Source organism: Antedon bifida, chromosome 5 (assembly GCF_963402885.1).
Source record: "Antedon bifida chromosome 5, ecAntBifi1.1, whole genome shotgun sequence".
Lineage (NCBI taxonomy): Eukaryota > Metazoa > Echinodermata > Crinoidea > Comatulida > Antedonidae > Antedon > Antedon bifida.
The window spans coordinates 20568907-20583509 of NC_136230.1; the positions used below are offsets into that span (position 1 = coordinate 20568907).

Below are 14603 nucleotides of genomic sequence, written 5' to 3' on the forward strand. Positions count from 1 at the left end.
ACGAGGTGCCGTTAGCACCCATTGAAAAATACATTAACAAAGCTATAAAACCTACGCTAATTAACTGTTTATACAATAATGTAAGTAATTAAAGTATAGTTGACAATACACATTATATAATAAAATACATGACATAAAAACCCAAATATAAACTAAAATATTTATAATATGTGTTAAAAAATGTCTAAATAAAAAAGGCCTTACATAAAATAAAGTGCACTCTTACTTGCCATACTTTTTTCGAACTTGTAAATTTTAAGTACCTGAATGAAGTTATAATACTCGATGAGGTGTTTAGTTTTTGAATTGCTCACAATGATAATCAATGTTAATTAGTGTAAGAACCAATCATTTTAATAGATAATCTATTTCGCGTATACAATGAGAAAAAGTCTGAAATATTTTCTCCTTTCACCTCACCCTTTCCCAAAAGAGGAGGGTGGGTGGCAGGTGAGCAGATTCAACCCTCTTTGAATTGTCTAACCTCCCACATCGTATGATGTGTGAGACAATTCCGAGTTTTAAAAAATGTCATCCTGCCCCCGAAGAATCTTTATATCTATATAATAAGTTGTCAAATAGTATTCTAATATAATTTTGATTTTTTTGAATACTATGGTAGCATATCAACAGAACGGCACAGAGCTGAAGTACGTAGAGCTGTAAATGATGAAAAGTTAGCAACAGTAGCAGAAAGGTAAACTAATTATTTTTTACCTGGTCTTCATTAGGAAGCTCCTCCCACTCCCAAACAAATTGATCTGCACATGCACAAGTATTACGAAAAAACCTTATGTACATTAAGAAACTTATTTCTGAAATATAGCGTTAACCAACGGGTATCAAAACATGGCAGAATGATTATGAAAACAAAATGGTAAATTTCACATTTTTAAGTCAAACAATAAGAATTGGTCATCGTAATATGCTTTTTATCACCCAATCAAAGTTTTAACATGCCTATAGTCTCTAGGCCAAGGCATTCCGTGATTTGTTTTAATGCTAAGTTTAAGCTAAATCAAATTCGAACAAGTACGTTAACACTAACAGAACTGTTCACTGAACGCTGTATTGCAAATGAATGGAATTCCAATAATTCCTCTTGGTATTAAATATTGTGAAAGATTAAATAATAAATAATAATAAAGTTTATTTCATATTTCATATTTCAGACTAAGCGGTAGTAACAATTCAGTGGAATGGTCCATAGAGGGTAGAAGGCTAGTGCCATTGCTACCAAGACTTGTGCCTCAGACAGCATTCACAGAAGTAGCCAATGTAATTGCAGATAATGCATTCACAAAGAACCATGACTTGTCAGAACTAGCAGAAAACTTGTGTATGTGCCTTTCTAACTCTTTTTTAAAGACACTATATCCCTACATATTTTTTGTAAAAAACTGCATTTTATATATTGCGATCATTTTTTGTTCTTTAAATGGTTAAAATTGTTTCAATACTAATAATAACAGTAGCCTCTAGTAGGGAGTTTGGCCTACCAGTCTAGGACGTTGGTTGTATAGGCTAGCTATCTTTTAGCCTCTTATTTTCTCTAAACTGTGTTTCTAACAAACCATAATCATATACCATGTTGAGCAGGAAATAATTTTCATACAAGCATATCATCTTTTTTCGATAAAAATGTCCGTTTACAACGTTTAAGTAGAAAAATAAACCAAACTTCCTTGACTGACTCGCGAAGGATACATGTGTTGATTTTGTACACACTGCTGTGGTTTTGGGGAGGGGGGGGGGGGGGTCGGGGGGTCGGTCGACGAGATCACGAAAGCTAAGACCCCCTAAGACCTAGGATCACAAAACCTAAGACCCAAGACCTAAGATTACCAATAGTTCTCTTTCGCAAAATGCCTTGTATTTTAACTCTAAATTTGTTAAACAACTTTATCCTGAATACCACACCTTAGAATTAGATGAAGAAGAATCAAAAAATAACAATACATTCTTTAAATAAATTGATGATTTTAAAGACGTTTTTCTCATGCGAATTTCGCATAATCTGTGTTAAATATTTTGTTTCTATGGAACAGGAACGGCAAAAGAGCAACGGCAAAAGAGCAACATTAATAGAGGGCTAAAAACTGTGAAATCCATCTATTTAACTCATATTTTGGTGAAAATCATGTTCAATTCAATATATTTTGTCACTGTCAATACAAATAAAATGTTGCTGTTGATACTTTACACGGTTTCGTTAACTTTCAGAATAAAATCCCCAAATTCATCATATCCCCTTAGGTCGCCCTTATGACTAGGCCTAGGGTAAGTAGTGATGTTTATGTTAAGATCGATTAATATTCTTTGAAAATAGAAAAGTATCAACAGTAACATATTACAGCATTTTTATTGACAAATTGACAAAATATATTGAACAAATTAAACATGCATTTCACCAATAAATGCATTAAATGTAGACGCATTTTTAGCCCTTTATTATTGTTTCTTTGGCGCTCCACAGAAACGAAAATATTTAAAGTTGAGTATGCGAAAGTGTGCAAGAAACACGTCTGTAAAATCACCAATTTTTATTTATAAATAATAGCAAGTATTTATTTGTTACTTTTTATGTGAATCTCTTTCATAAAAGTACTTATGAGGCCTAATTCTACGGTGTGGTATTCAGAATAAAGTTAGCTGAATTAATTTGGAGTCAAAATACAATGCAGGTGCGAAAGGAAAACACCCCCTGAAACCAACACAATGGAGTAAATATATATCAACAAACAAACCGTCCAGTTTGTTTGTTGTGAAATAAAGGTATATTCAGCGGGCGAAATATTGCGAGATTATTTCTGTTTGTGATAAGTGTTTAATTAAATTTATGGTAAAAAGCATTACTAAATGTTTAAAATTGTGTATAGATAAACAATTATTGTTTTTAAACTGTTGTATGTCTTTGTAATATTGGGTATTAGGTTTCGTGATCTTAGATCTTAGGGGGTCTCAGCTTTCGTGATCTTAGGTTTCATGACACCCGGTTTTGGAGGATTCCCCAATCTGTGATCATAACATGATTGGTGAAATACAATCACATGTTACAGATTTTTGGACATTGCGGATAATTTTGAACATGTTTCCTTCGCGAGACTAAATCACTCACGCTGATACATTGCGATATCAAAATAGAGTACTAAAATCAATCGATGATTTCTCAAAATTGACACGCACGATTGTGCCGAATTTTTTATATTTTCATCTTGCAGGATAACCTTAAATGGGATATGCATATTCTAGACCCCTAACACTGGAACGAGATGAAATGATACGATTTACTGCTTATGTCCTACCCGTTGGCTGGCAGCCAATTAGACCATTTAACAAATTTTAATTACAGTAATTCTGTAATTTTTTTTTTGCCCATTTTTTTCCCTCCATGATGTAACATAATAGTTAAATCCACTTTGACCAAAAATTGGATCGAAAAAAATGTTTTTCAGGGGGACAATACATCTTTAAAAAACACAAATTATTATTGTGTAGATACAATTAAACAAAGTTTTATTTATTTCCAACAATTAGTTCATGATTTTGCTTTAATTTGAATAATATGAAAGGGCAATTACTTTTTAGATTTACAAAAAGCAGTTCAAAGTTCAAGTACAAAATCAAGTATGTTTGGAAGTTCTCAATCCTCGGTCATCATTCCAAAATCAGTTTCCTTACCAAGTGGACTCACTCTCCCTGTCAAAGGTATGCATGTTATAAGGAAAATGTTGGCAATATTTATAAGTGTGTTTTATGCATAATGCATTTTGGAAATTGCAGACTGTCAAAAATGTCTAATTTCAAAAACCTTTGTGAGATGGGCTTCTACAGTTTACGTTATAATAACATTTTTTTGTAATAATCCCGAGAAGATGTGGGTATCTTGTGCTGGGTATGCCTTTGCAAATAAAATGGATATGTGTATAAGAGTGGGAATTAAGAGAAACAAGCAATACAAAAAAAGAAATCAATCAGTTTGTAGTATCAGTAAATAAAACTCAAAACCACAGAAGATCAAAGTACAGCAGCAAAAATCAAATTGCGACATTCGATTGTTATCTTTTAATAGTTTAACATTGGGTGTCGTTTTGGAAAATGATGTAATTGAAACAGCATTTGTAATTAGGGGTGGTAGACTGTTCATCATTGATGAACCAGAGTATCTAATACTGTTTTGAAAATAATTGGTGTTGTGGATAGGTATGTAAATATCTGTTCTAGAACGTGTAGGGTAATTGTGAATAGAAAAATTGGAAATAAACATATTGCTTAAATGATTTGGAAAAGTGTAATGCAGGGCGGAGAATACAAATTTGCCTTGTTTGCATTAACTTTATATCAGTGAGTTTGAGGAGATTAAGGTTGAAAAATAAATGGGAAGAATGGGACTGCGATGGAGCGCCAGATAGTTTACTGAGGTTGGATACGTAAGTGTTGACCCAAACAATGTTACAGTAGCTCAAATAGGGAAGAATGAAGGAGCAGTAAAGGGTTCGAAGAATATTAAGGGGTACAAATGAGGATAACCTAGATATGATACCAATGCTTTTGGAAGTTTTATTCTCTACTTCTTTAATATGTTTTTCCACGTTAGATTGCTGTCAATAGCTACACCTAAAAACTTAGCTGATTGTACACAAGGTATATCATGGTTGTCTATGGTAATTTTGTTGGCTAATAAGTCAATAGATTTTTATAGTTGTCGGGTCCCAAAGTGGATGAAGCTACATTTTTTACCTATTTATTATATTGGGACAAATTGATCAAATTGGAGTTGACAGTATTGAATAAGGATTGGACATTTTTGTTTGAATAAAGTACTGTTGTGTCGTCAGCATAAAGGAAAAAATTTAGGAGCTTAAAAGAGAAGTGAATATCATTGATGTATAGAATAAATAAGAGAGGGCCAAGTAGAGATCCTCGAGGGACGCTGCATGTGATTGGACTAAAATGGATATGGAGTGAGAGTATTTGGTACATTGGGCACGATTGGAGAGGTAACTTTTTAAGAGATTAATTGCTGATCCACGAATTCCATAGTGAGATAATTTGTGTAAAAGAATACTGTGGTCAATAGTATCAAAAGCCTTGGGAAGGTCTATGAAAATGCCAATTGCAAGATGGCGGTTTTCAAAAGCGTCTATAATTTTATTTGTCAGGTCGATGAGAGCCATTGACGTGTTGTGTCTCTTTCTGAAACCGTATTGTCTGTTGAAAAGTATGTTGAATTTGTTAATAAATGAAAATATTCGGACATAAATTACTCTTTCCAGGGCTTTCGAAAATATAGATAGATTGGAGATGAGTTGATAATTAGAGAGATCAGATTTTGGACCATATTTGTATATAGGGGTATAAACGCGCGCCAGCTTCATCCTCTCTGGGAACACACCGCTGGATAAGGCAAGATTAAAAATATGACACAGGGGGAGGGAAATCAGGTCAGCAGTGTATTTAATGGCCTTGGTATGAAAGTCGTCAATACCTGGAGATTTATTATTTTCAAAAGAAGTTATTATTTTGACTATTTCAGACTCATCAACTGGGTTAAGAAATATTGAATTTGGATTTGGATTTGGTAAAAATTCTTTGAATGATTTGTTTACACGGGGAATTTGATTAGCAAGGGTGGGGCCAATTTCGACAAAGTATTTATTAAACGCATTAGAAATTTTCTTCTGATCTTCGGTCAATTCGCCATCGCAGTTAAAGCGAGTATTGGATTGTTGTTTTTGTTAATCAGAGAATTAATTGTCTTCCAAGTTGCCTTGATATCATTTTTATGTTTGTGAAATATATTTTGGAAGTAATTAGCATTAGAAATTTTGATTACAGAGTTCAATTTATTGTGGTTTAGTTTATAAGCTTTTTCATTTACGGGAGTCGGACGGTGAAAAAATTTGGCATATAATTTCTGCGTATATTTTATAGATTTGAGTTAGCCGTCAGACATCCATGATTTTATTTTTTTGTCTTTTTTAGTGTTGTATTGGAGGGGGAAGTTTTTGTTGTCTCAAGTTTGGAAAGTCAATTTGATTGCTTATGATATTGTCTAACAGGGTAGTTGTAGTTTTGGTAATACGAGATGGTCTGTGAATGCGGGGAAGGTAATGATTGCTAAATAAGGAATTAACAAAGTGTCGGGCATCGTTATCTGATTCATATTTAAGGATATCAATATTGAAGTCTCCCGAGAATGTACACAATTTTGTTTTCTCTTGATAGTTTTGATAAGACAGATTCAAGTTTGTTCGTAAATTGAAGAGGGTCAAGGGATGGTGATCTATATACTGTACAAATGACAATGTTTTTAGAGTTAGGTCTATTAATCTCAATAAAAATGGATTCACAAATAGAGGGATGAAGATGAAGATCATGTCTTGTATTAAATTGGAGACCATCACGAATATACATTGCAACCCCACCGCCATCTTTATGAGTTCGGTGATTAGAGACAAAGTGGTAGTTGGGAAGTTGAACCAAGGGATTATCATACTTAAGCCATGTTTCGCTTACGCCAATTAGAATGGTAAATTAAGTAATGTTAAAAGCTGTTTCATGTCGTCAAAATGTTTTAAAATGCTCCTTGAATTAAAATGGCTAGTAGAGAAACATTCGCTTAGTATACAGAAAATTCATTAGGATCGTAATATTGGGAGGTGCTCATGTTGCTATTTGAAAAAAATTGTGAATCAGGGTCCATATTGGAGGTAAAGTTATCTGGGTTGATTGAAGATGGAGAAAACAATAAACTGGATAATCGGTCGGAATTTGATGTGTTGTAGTCTGAACCACAGTGGTTATGAGACATGATAGTACAATACAAGATACAAAAGGATAACAATTAAAAACAATTCAAGTCAAGGGAACGGGGGAACCTTAACAAAGCTTATAAGTTATCCTAATTTAAAACAGCGTTTACCGCGCTACTATGTGTCCAATTTTCCTCCAAATCTAATATATTTTTGCTCAAATAATTATCTTCCGAAATTGTCATTTTCATGATTGATTTTGGTAGCATGTGGGTCCCGTAATTTCACCAATGCTACACTGTATACTGTATATATTTTATTATTGATGTTAATAACTAATTGCGAGGCACCCGAGACAAGTCAAAGATTTATGCAAGGCATTGCTTTACCATCAACAAACTATCATTGAAATTGACAATATTTATTATTATTAAGTTTGTTATTGTCTTAGCTCCACCCCAAACATGGTGGGCTGGTCCTATAGACTTATAATTTCGTTTCATATTTCAGTAAACTGCAATTTCCAGGGACCTAGCAGCTCTATTTATCTATTTTTCATGGTAGAAGGGCTGGTCTTGGAGACTTATATTTTGTTTCAAGTATAATAAGTCCAATTTCCGGGGACCTGCCAACTCTATTTTTGTAAATTTTCTTAGCACCACAATTATGGCGGGCTGGTCGTTTCATATAGTATCAATTTATAAGTCCAATTTCCAGGACCTAGAAGCTTTATTTTTCAAAATGTTATAGATCAGCCCGCATTTAAAATGTTCACACCCACATACAGCATCCAGCCTATACGTCTCTGGCCATATAACGTAATATTGTTATAGTTTATGGGGTCTATATTTTCGAGATTTCTTGAAAACTGAGTTTTCACATGCCTACACACACAAGAAAATACTCATGGTAGTAAGTTTTTTAAACCCTACATGATGTTGTGTGCATTATTGAACCTTTTTTTTTTCTTGTATTTGTTCACAGGATCTGAAGATGCTAACAGTATTGAAAACTGTCTTAAACGAAAATGCTCAAATTCTTGGTCATCACAGTCCAGAGCAATCATTGAGAAAACAAAGGCTGGTATTAACTTAACATCAAATACAAAACCAATTATGGTCGGTCCAAGCAACACACAGATTTATTCCGCTTCAACAGCAGTGTGTGAGGGTTTAGTGGAGATAACAGGAACAAAAAGCATGGCACTACCAGTTTCACCACAACCTCAAATTGGCAAACAAAAGGTAGAGTAAGCTTATCTAAATCTTTGAACTAATTAGGTGATATTTTAAGATAAATCTTGTATAAATCTTTATTCATTTCTTTCTGTACAGCGGATTTTGTGTAAAAATTCCCCCTCCATTATGGGAAATCCCCTCGGGTGTACCCCCACCCCCCAACAACTTGATTGCCTTTTTAACAATATTAATATTAAAAACGTATGTGAGAACATTTTGAAAAAATATACTCAATCATAATCATAACAGTATGGCCCTTAGCCAATAATCCATTTAATATAATATTGTTGGAGAATTTGGAGCCAGGAGTAAAACGCGGGAGTCAAGCAAATTGTCGACCAGAGATGGCAAACATAGGTACCTGTATTATAAATCACAAACTATATCTTTGGTAAAATAAAAAAGGCAATTGAAAATACACTGGAAGCGGTGGTATTAATTTTTTATTAGCCTAGAAGTAATAAAAGTAAAATTTTCCTTCTGACTATACAGAATAGCCAAGAAATTGTCATAATGCACAATGAGCTAGGCCTATTCTAGTTTGAAAGGCCACTTCAGGAAAAGGGAGTTTGTTTGAACCATACAAAAAAACCCCTGGCTACGGGCTTGCGTACTGTAGATACCTTGCATGTTTTTCTACATTCAACATGGCTTCTGGCTTCAAGTATTCAAATAAATCTAACTAACTCTTGACTATTTCCCTGAAACTGAGCTGATGAAGCATAGTCCAGTATATGTTGATTAAGAGTTGAACCAGAAGTTTGCAAGAATGTTTGTTATAAATGAAGATTGACGCCAAAGATATTTCAACCTGGAATTAGCTTTCTTTACAACAGATTTTGCAAACTGGTTACCATTTCCCAATAGAAATCCCCAAATATTTGATACAAATCCAAATGGGTGTCGTGTTTCCACAAAATATCAACGAAAAATACATTCACAATTTTTGTGTCCGAGCGCATCATTTAATTTCGAGATGTGCACTTTTTGTGTCAAAGGTAAAGGTAAAGGTATTTATATTTGTCCTCAAGCTTAACTGGAAACTGAGGAAATTCGGATTAGGCCCTCCACGGACCCACGGCAGCCAGCAGTGCAGCGCCTACCAGATCAGCACACCGGGAGACGATCCCCTACTCTTTTCGAATAGTGTACTAAGTTCTTTAACGTGCACTGTTAAGTACACGGGACCAACGGCTTTACATCCCATCCGAAGGATGAGGCAATGAGAGTAAAGCATCTTGCCTAAGGATGCAATTAGTATGGTACAGATAACCTCGAACCCATGCCTATCACATGCTAGTCCATTACACCATCACTCTCCAGTATATACAGCACCCGTCGCGATTTCTAGACGGTCTCCCATCCAGAACGCAACCGGGCCCAACGTTGCTTAACTTCGGTGATCTGACGAGAACCGGTGTTTCAACGCAGTATGTCCGTAAGCAGCTGCAGTTATTTTATTATATAACTTAATTCATATTCATATTTTATCATTAAAATGGTTTTAATCTGCCGACTGATATATATACATACTTCAACGTGCACCTCTCATGCACTTTACACTTTCATATCCCATATCCAGTATTGTGCTTTTACACTATTTAATCATCATTATTAAGGCAGACAAAGTTACGGGTTACTACTATAATCATGGAGCTATAAAATTAGCTCCATGCTATAATAGACCACAATTTAATTACAGAAGTAGCAAATAGCTAACAAATCTCCCACACAAAAAAACTGAAAAATATCAAAACCATTGAAATAAAATTTATGTATCAAATAATTAATACACCACGAAAAACACCCAAAATAAATAGCTTGGCATTTTATACTTTCGTTGGTGTTTGCGTGCATCATCTAATTCGCACAGCACCATTTTCCTTTAGCGTCTTTTATTTTCGCAAAGTTTGAACAGTCAAAAGTATCCAGTATTACTTTCATTTTTTAGTCTACATATATTTCAAAGTGAATGGATAGTGTATAACAAAATCAATGGCCGTTAACACTTTGACTGCCAGAGGTTTTTCCAGTTAGAAACTACCACCGCCAGTGTTTTTAGCCTATTTCGATGTTTTTATTTAAGCTGATAATTGAAACTATGTATGTGATCTGATTGATATGTAATTTAGACTAAAATAATCATAAAGATTTTAGCTTTACAATGGTACCAAGAACGATTTTCAAATCACAATATGTAAATCGTAATAGTAAATTAAAATTTCAAAATGAGATCCTTAGCTTGATGTGAAATCCATGGTTAAGGAACCAGAAAAAAAGTGTTCACATCGGAGGTCAATGTTAAATAGAAAGATTGCGTTTTCTGCTCAGTAGTACCAGCGTTAATAATCTCATTCCAATTATGGGTAGTTATCCAGCAGCCAAATCCTTCAATACTGTGTGATGTCATTGGTCTTGTTATACGCTTTTCAATTTTGTTGCTATTCGTTTTTGTAAGCGCAGACACCAGGACACAGTTATGGTCGCTAGCACCTATAGGCGAGATAATGTGGGGGTTGCGATAATACTGCTTCAGATTGGTGGCAATAATATCTAGTATTATTTGGAATGAACGAATAAACGCTTTGAAAGTATGATGTCTCAATTTCAACAATATCCAACAACGCATTATCAAATATACTGTATAAATTTCCAGGAAACTAATTACAGTTTTTTTTGGATCACTAGGTAATCATTGTATCCAGTACTAGTTCTCATCTGACATCTGCAATGCTTGAAAGAACACAGAATCTCAACACATCCAGATATTCATCTAGTTCTTATCTAAAATCTCAATTTTCAACTAGTTTTTTACGGAACAGGATGGCTGCAACTGTTGTGTCACCCTCTATGGAGCAGTCAAGTATGACTACCTCACCTGAACAGTTAGACAAAAATGTACCAGTAAGCACTGTATCAGCAAGCTCTAAGCCCCTCACAAGTAATACTACTACTTTTACAGTTTTGTTTTTTAATTTCTTTAAATTAGCTTAGTTTTCTAGTCAAATCATAAACAATATTATACTGTGATGTGTTGTACAGTGTTCATTTAAAATCCATTTGGGAAAAATCTTTCCATATTTTTCAAATTAAAATTCATTTTTTTATTTTTACATTACATTGTACTAGATTTAATTATATAGGATATACATGATACCATGCATATAACCTGATTGATGATGATAATGCATAATTCACCCTGCTTTTTTAGCAAATTCTGCTTCATCTGCCTTATTCAAATGGCCAAAAGTACTTGGTAAAGCTAAAGGAGTAATTCAGTCATCATTACCTGCTACACTTCAGAGTAAATTACTACCTGGTCAAAAACCAACAACAACGACCAAGCAGGACGCGGGTAAGTAAACATTTCTACCTAGCATAGTTTTTTCCTTCTAGTCTACTATTGTTTTATTTTGTTGTTTTCACAGTCAGAGCTAAGAACATTAACCATATTAAATCATTTTAAGTCACCAAATGTTTGCCCACATTTTCTAGGTATAAAGGAAATAACAAAGTCTATAGGATTGGGTAAAGTTGACACTAAAGCTATAAGTCTTGGCTCCAGTTCTACATCTGTTGTCATGGTAACATGTTTTCCGTCAACGGTCATGTCATCAAAACCAGTAACAGCAATGTGTGGTAAGTATTACAATTACCAGAATTCCAAGAAATCTGTGCCACCCTGCCTGTGAGCTAGTGTGGTGAGTAACAATAATATAAATTACAAATTATTCCAAACAGCAAAAACACATCCAAACGTGTTTAATATTGCTATATGCCGAAACACATTTGAGAAAGACCATTCGGAAGCTGGTTGTTTTGAGGCTGTTTATTTATAATTGACTTCCCACTTTGTATGCCTGACTGATCGCCACATATCAAAATACAAAGCTTTTTGTTCACATAATCCGGGGATTCCCCACCACATTGTGTTGTGTCACGCATCGAGTGCGAAACACAAGTGCTCCACACATTACATCTTTGAGAGGCTCGAGTGGGAGTTTCATAAACAATTTTTACCTATACTGAAGTGCACATAGAATTTGATTTCACGATTGGAAAACACCCTCCTATGTCCACATGATCGCGATTCGAGTGAAATAAATTGAATACATTTCAAAAAGTGGCGATCGCATTATTTTATTTTAAAAATATACAAAGCCGCATCTTTTCATTTAATCTGAAGGATTCCCCACCAAATGTTGTTGGTGACGCATCAAACGGCTGATTCTGATGTCGAGCGTAAAAACCATGTGCTCCACACAGTACAGTACATCTTTGGACAGCTTGAGTGGGAGTTGAGCGTTATTTATTTTGTAAACAACATTGTGAAAACGGCCAATACTGAAACACACATGAAAATTGATTTTGCGATTTGAATAAAATAAATTTAATTAATTTCAAACAATGACGATTGATTTCATTTATTTAAAAATGGATATCAAAATACAAAGCATTTTGTTCATGTAATCAGGTGATTCCCCACCACATGATGTTGATACATCTCTAGGAAGCTCGAGTAGGAGTAAAATGAATTTCAACCAGTGACGTCAATTAAAAATGGATATCAAAATACAAAGCATTTTGTTCATGTAATCAGGTGATTCCCCACCACATGATGTTGATACATCTCTAGGAAGCTCGAGTAGGAGTAAAATGAATTTCAACCAGTGACGTCAATTAAAAATTGATATCAAAATACAAAGCTTTTTGTTCATGTAACCCAAAATTTCTATTATATTCTATGTTTTATAAATTAGTAATATTAATTACTGATTCGTTGCCACACATAACCCTTCGTAGCCTACACATGGGGCATTGTTTTTTGATCGAAAACCTACGAAGTACTGTGTTTTGATCACGATCTCGCGCGCTTCCTCGAAAGGTATTGTTTTTTAAAAATTCTTTGAGTTTGAATTCTACCCTACAGTTACGCCCGAGTAGGCCTGCCTAACTACAGGCTAAGGCCCAGAGCCTATAGCGTTTGTTAATAAAAATGCTTCGTTTCCATTTCGTGGTATAGTTTCTCTAGAAAACTTGAATTACATCAATATAGTCCGGTGGCAGGAGAGGGGAATCACCACCCAAAAGGGGACAAATCGATCAGGATAGGAAGCGTTTTCGAGATATAAGGCGTCAAAGTTTCAAAATTGACCAATTACAACAATGTATTATGTATATGTATTATAACAAATTTATTGAAACACAATTTGATCTTTTATTACATTTTTATGATTATAGGTGTCTATTCAATCACCTTATGAAAAAAAATCCTTTGTGATTAAGGGTCAAATGTCAAAATGCCAAATAAAAACTAATATTTAATAAAAATTTGTTTTCTCATCCTTTTATTCAATCATACGCAATGTAAAAGAGCGAATACATCATTTCATCAGTTGACATAAGGTCAATTCCATCAGTAGACATAAGGTCAAAGGTCAACATTTCAATATGCATATTAGTTAGTTACCAAATAAATGCAAAGTTGTCCAAACTATGATATCGATGGTTTTACATGTAATCAAATTATTTGATTAGTAAAGTTTTGTTATTTCATAATAATTTTAATCAATATAATTATAATAATGTAATTAATCAAATCAGACATAAAATGTTACCTTGACCTTGAATAATATAAACGGTTAAAGCACAACTAGTAAGTAAAACTTTTCAAAATTCATTTTGCAAAGATGGTCAGAATAATAAAAAATGCTTGAAATTTGGGTTGGTGTTTTTTTTTGTGGGAACATTTTTTTTTTCGGTATTCAGAAAGAAAACAATTGTTTTGTAAAACGTTGTTATTCAATTTATTTTTACATATTATTGAGAGTTATACAGTTGTGGCTATTTCCCTTTGTTCACCGATTGTTCAAATAATTTACATGTCCGAAAGAGCCGTAGTTGCGCCTGTGTGACAGGTATTAAAACCTGTAGTCTGTTTTTACTTGCGTTACCTTCAACACAATTGGCAATGTAAAAAACTATTAAAATCCAGGACTGTAGCTTACAGTAATGTAAAAAAAATATCAAGTTTTAGAAATCATATAAATTACAACAGTTTGATTATAATATTTAACAGGTTCTACTGGACAGGTATTGATAAGTTCTGTTGGTGGAGCTAGAATAGTTACAACTTCACCACAGTTTTCTAAATCTGCAAGCCAACTTAGCAACTTTATAACAGTTACTCCAAAATCAAACACTCATGTTGGAAGCTCAAAATCTTCATCAGGTGAGAATACTGTAGTTTGTTTTTATTTGATGATGATTTGACAATTATACAAAACAATACAAATGTTGTGACATATGGCTACCTGAATTTTTAAAATAGGATTTTTTTCTTTTTCGTTCAACACTATCACATTCAACAGAACGCATTTGCTTATCTGTGCATTATGTCATATATGTTTTCGAGATTTTTCTAAAACAGAGACACTAAAAAAAAATTATCAATATTACCTTATTTTATAGGTATTAATACTATTATAGTAAAAGATCAATATTTTGGTACATACGGCATTTCATACATATAATACTTATATATTACTAATACCTATTTTTTGATATGTTGATTTTCCGTTCGTGAATAATAAAAAAATCCTATATTTTG

At 33.7% G+C, this 14603-nt stretch overlaps 1 protein-coding gene across 2 annotated transcripts in view; it reads left to right on the plus strand.

Moving 5' to 3' along the window:
* The window catches only part of LOC144843746 (BRCA2-interacting transcriptional repressor EMSY-like), a 100380-nt gene that overhangs the window by 7338 nt on the left and 78439 nt on the right, over positions 1 to 14603 (plus strand). For both annotated transcript variants that reach the window (XM_078700671.1, XM_078700670.1), the window contains exons 3-10: positions 623 to 697; positions 1173 to 1339; positions 3589 to 3708; positions 7740 to 7999; positions 10682 to 10934; positions 11205 to 11348; positions 11489 to 11632; positions 14073 to 14225. In XM_078700671.1, coding sequence (XP_078556797.1) covers positions 623 to 697; positions 1173 to 1339; positions 3589 to 3708; positions 7740 to 7999; positions 10682 to 10934; positions 11205 to 11348; positions 11489 to 11632; positions 14073 to 14225 — 1316 coding nt within the window. The remainder of the gene's footprint in view (positions 1 to 622; positions 698 to 1172; positions 1340 to 3588; positions 3709 to 7739; positions 8000 to 10681; positions 10935 to 11204; positions 11349 to 11488; positions 11633 to 14072; positions 14226 to 14603) is intronic.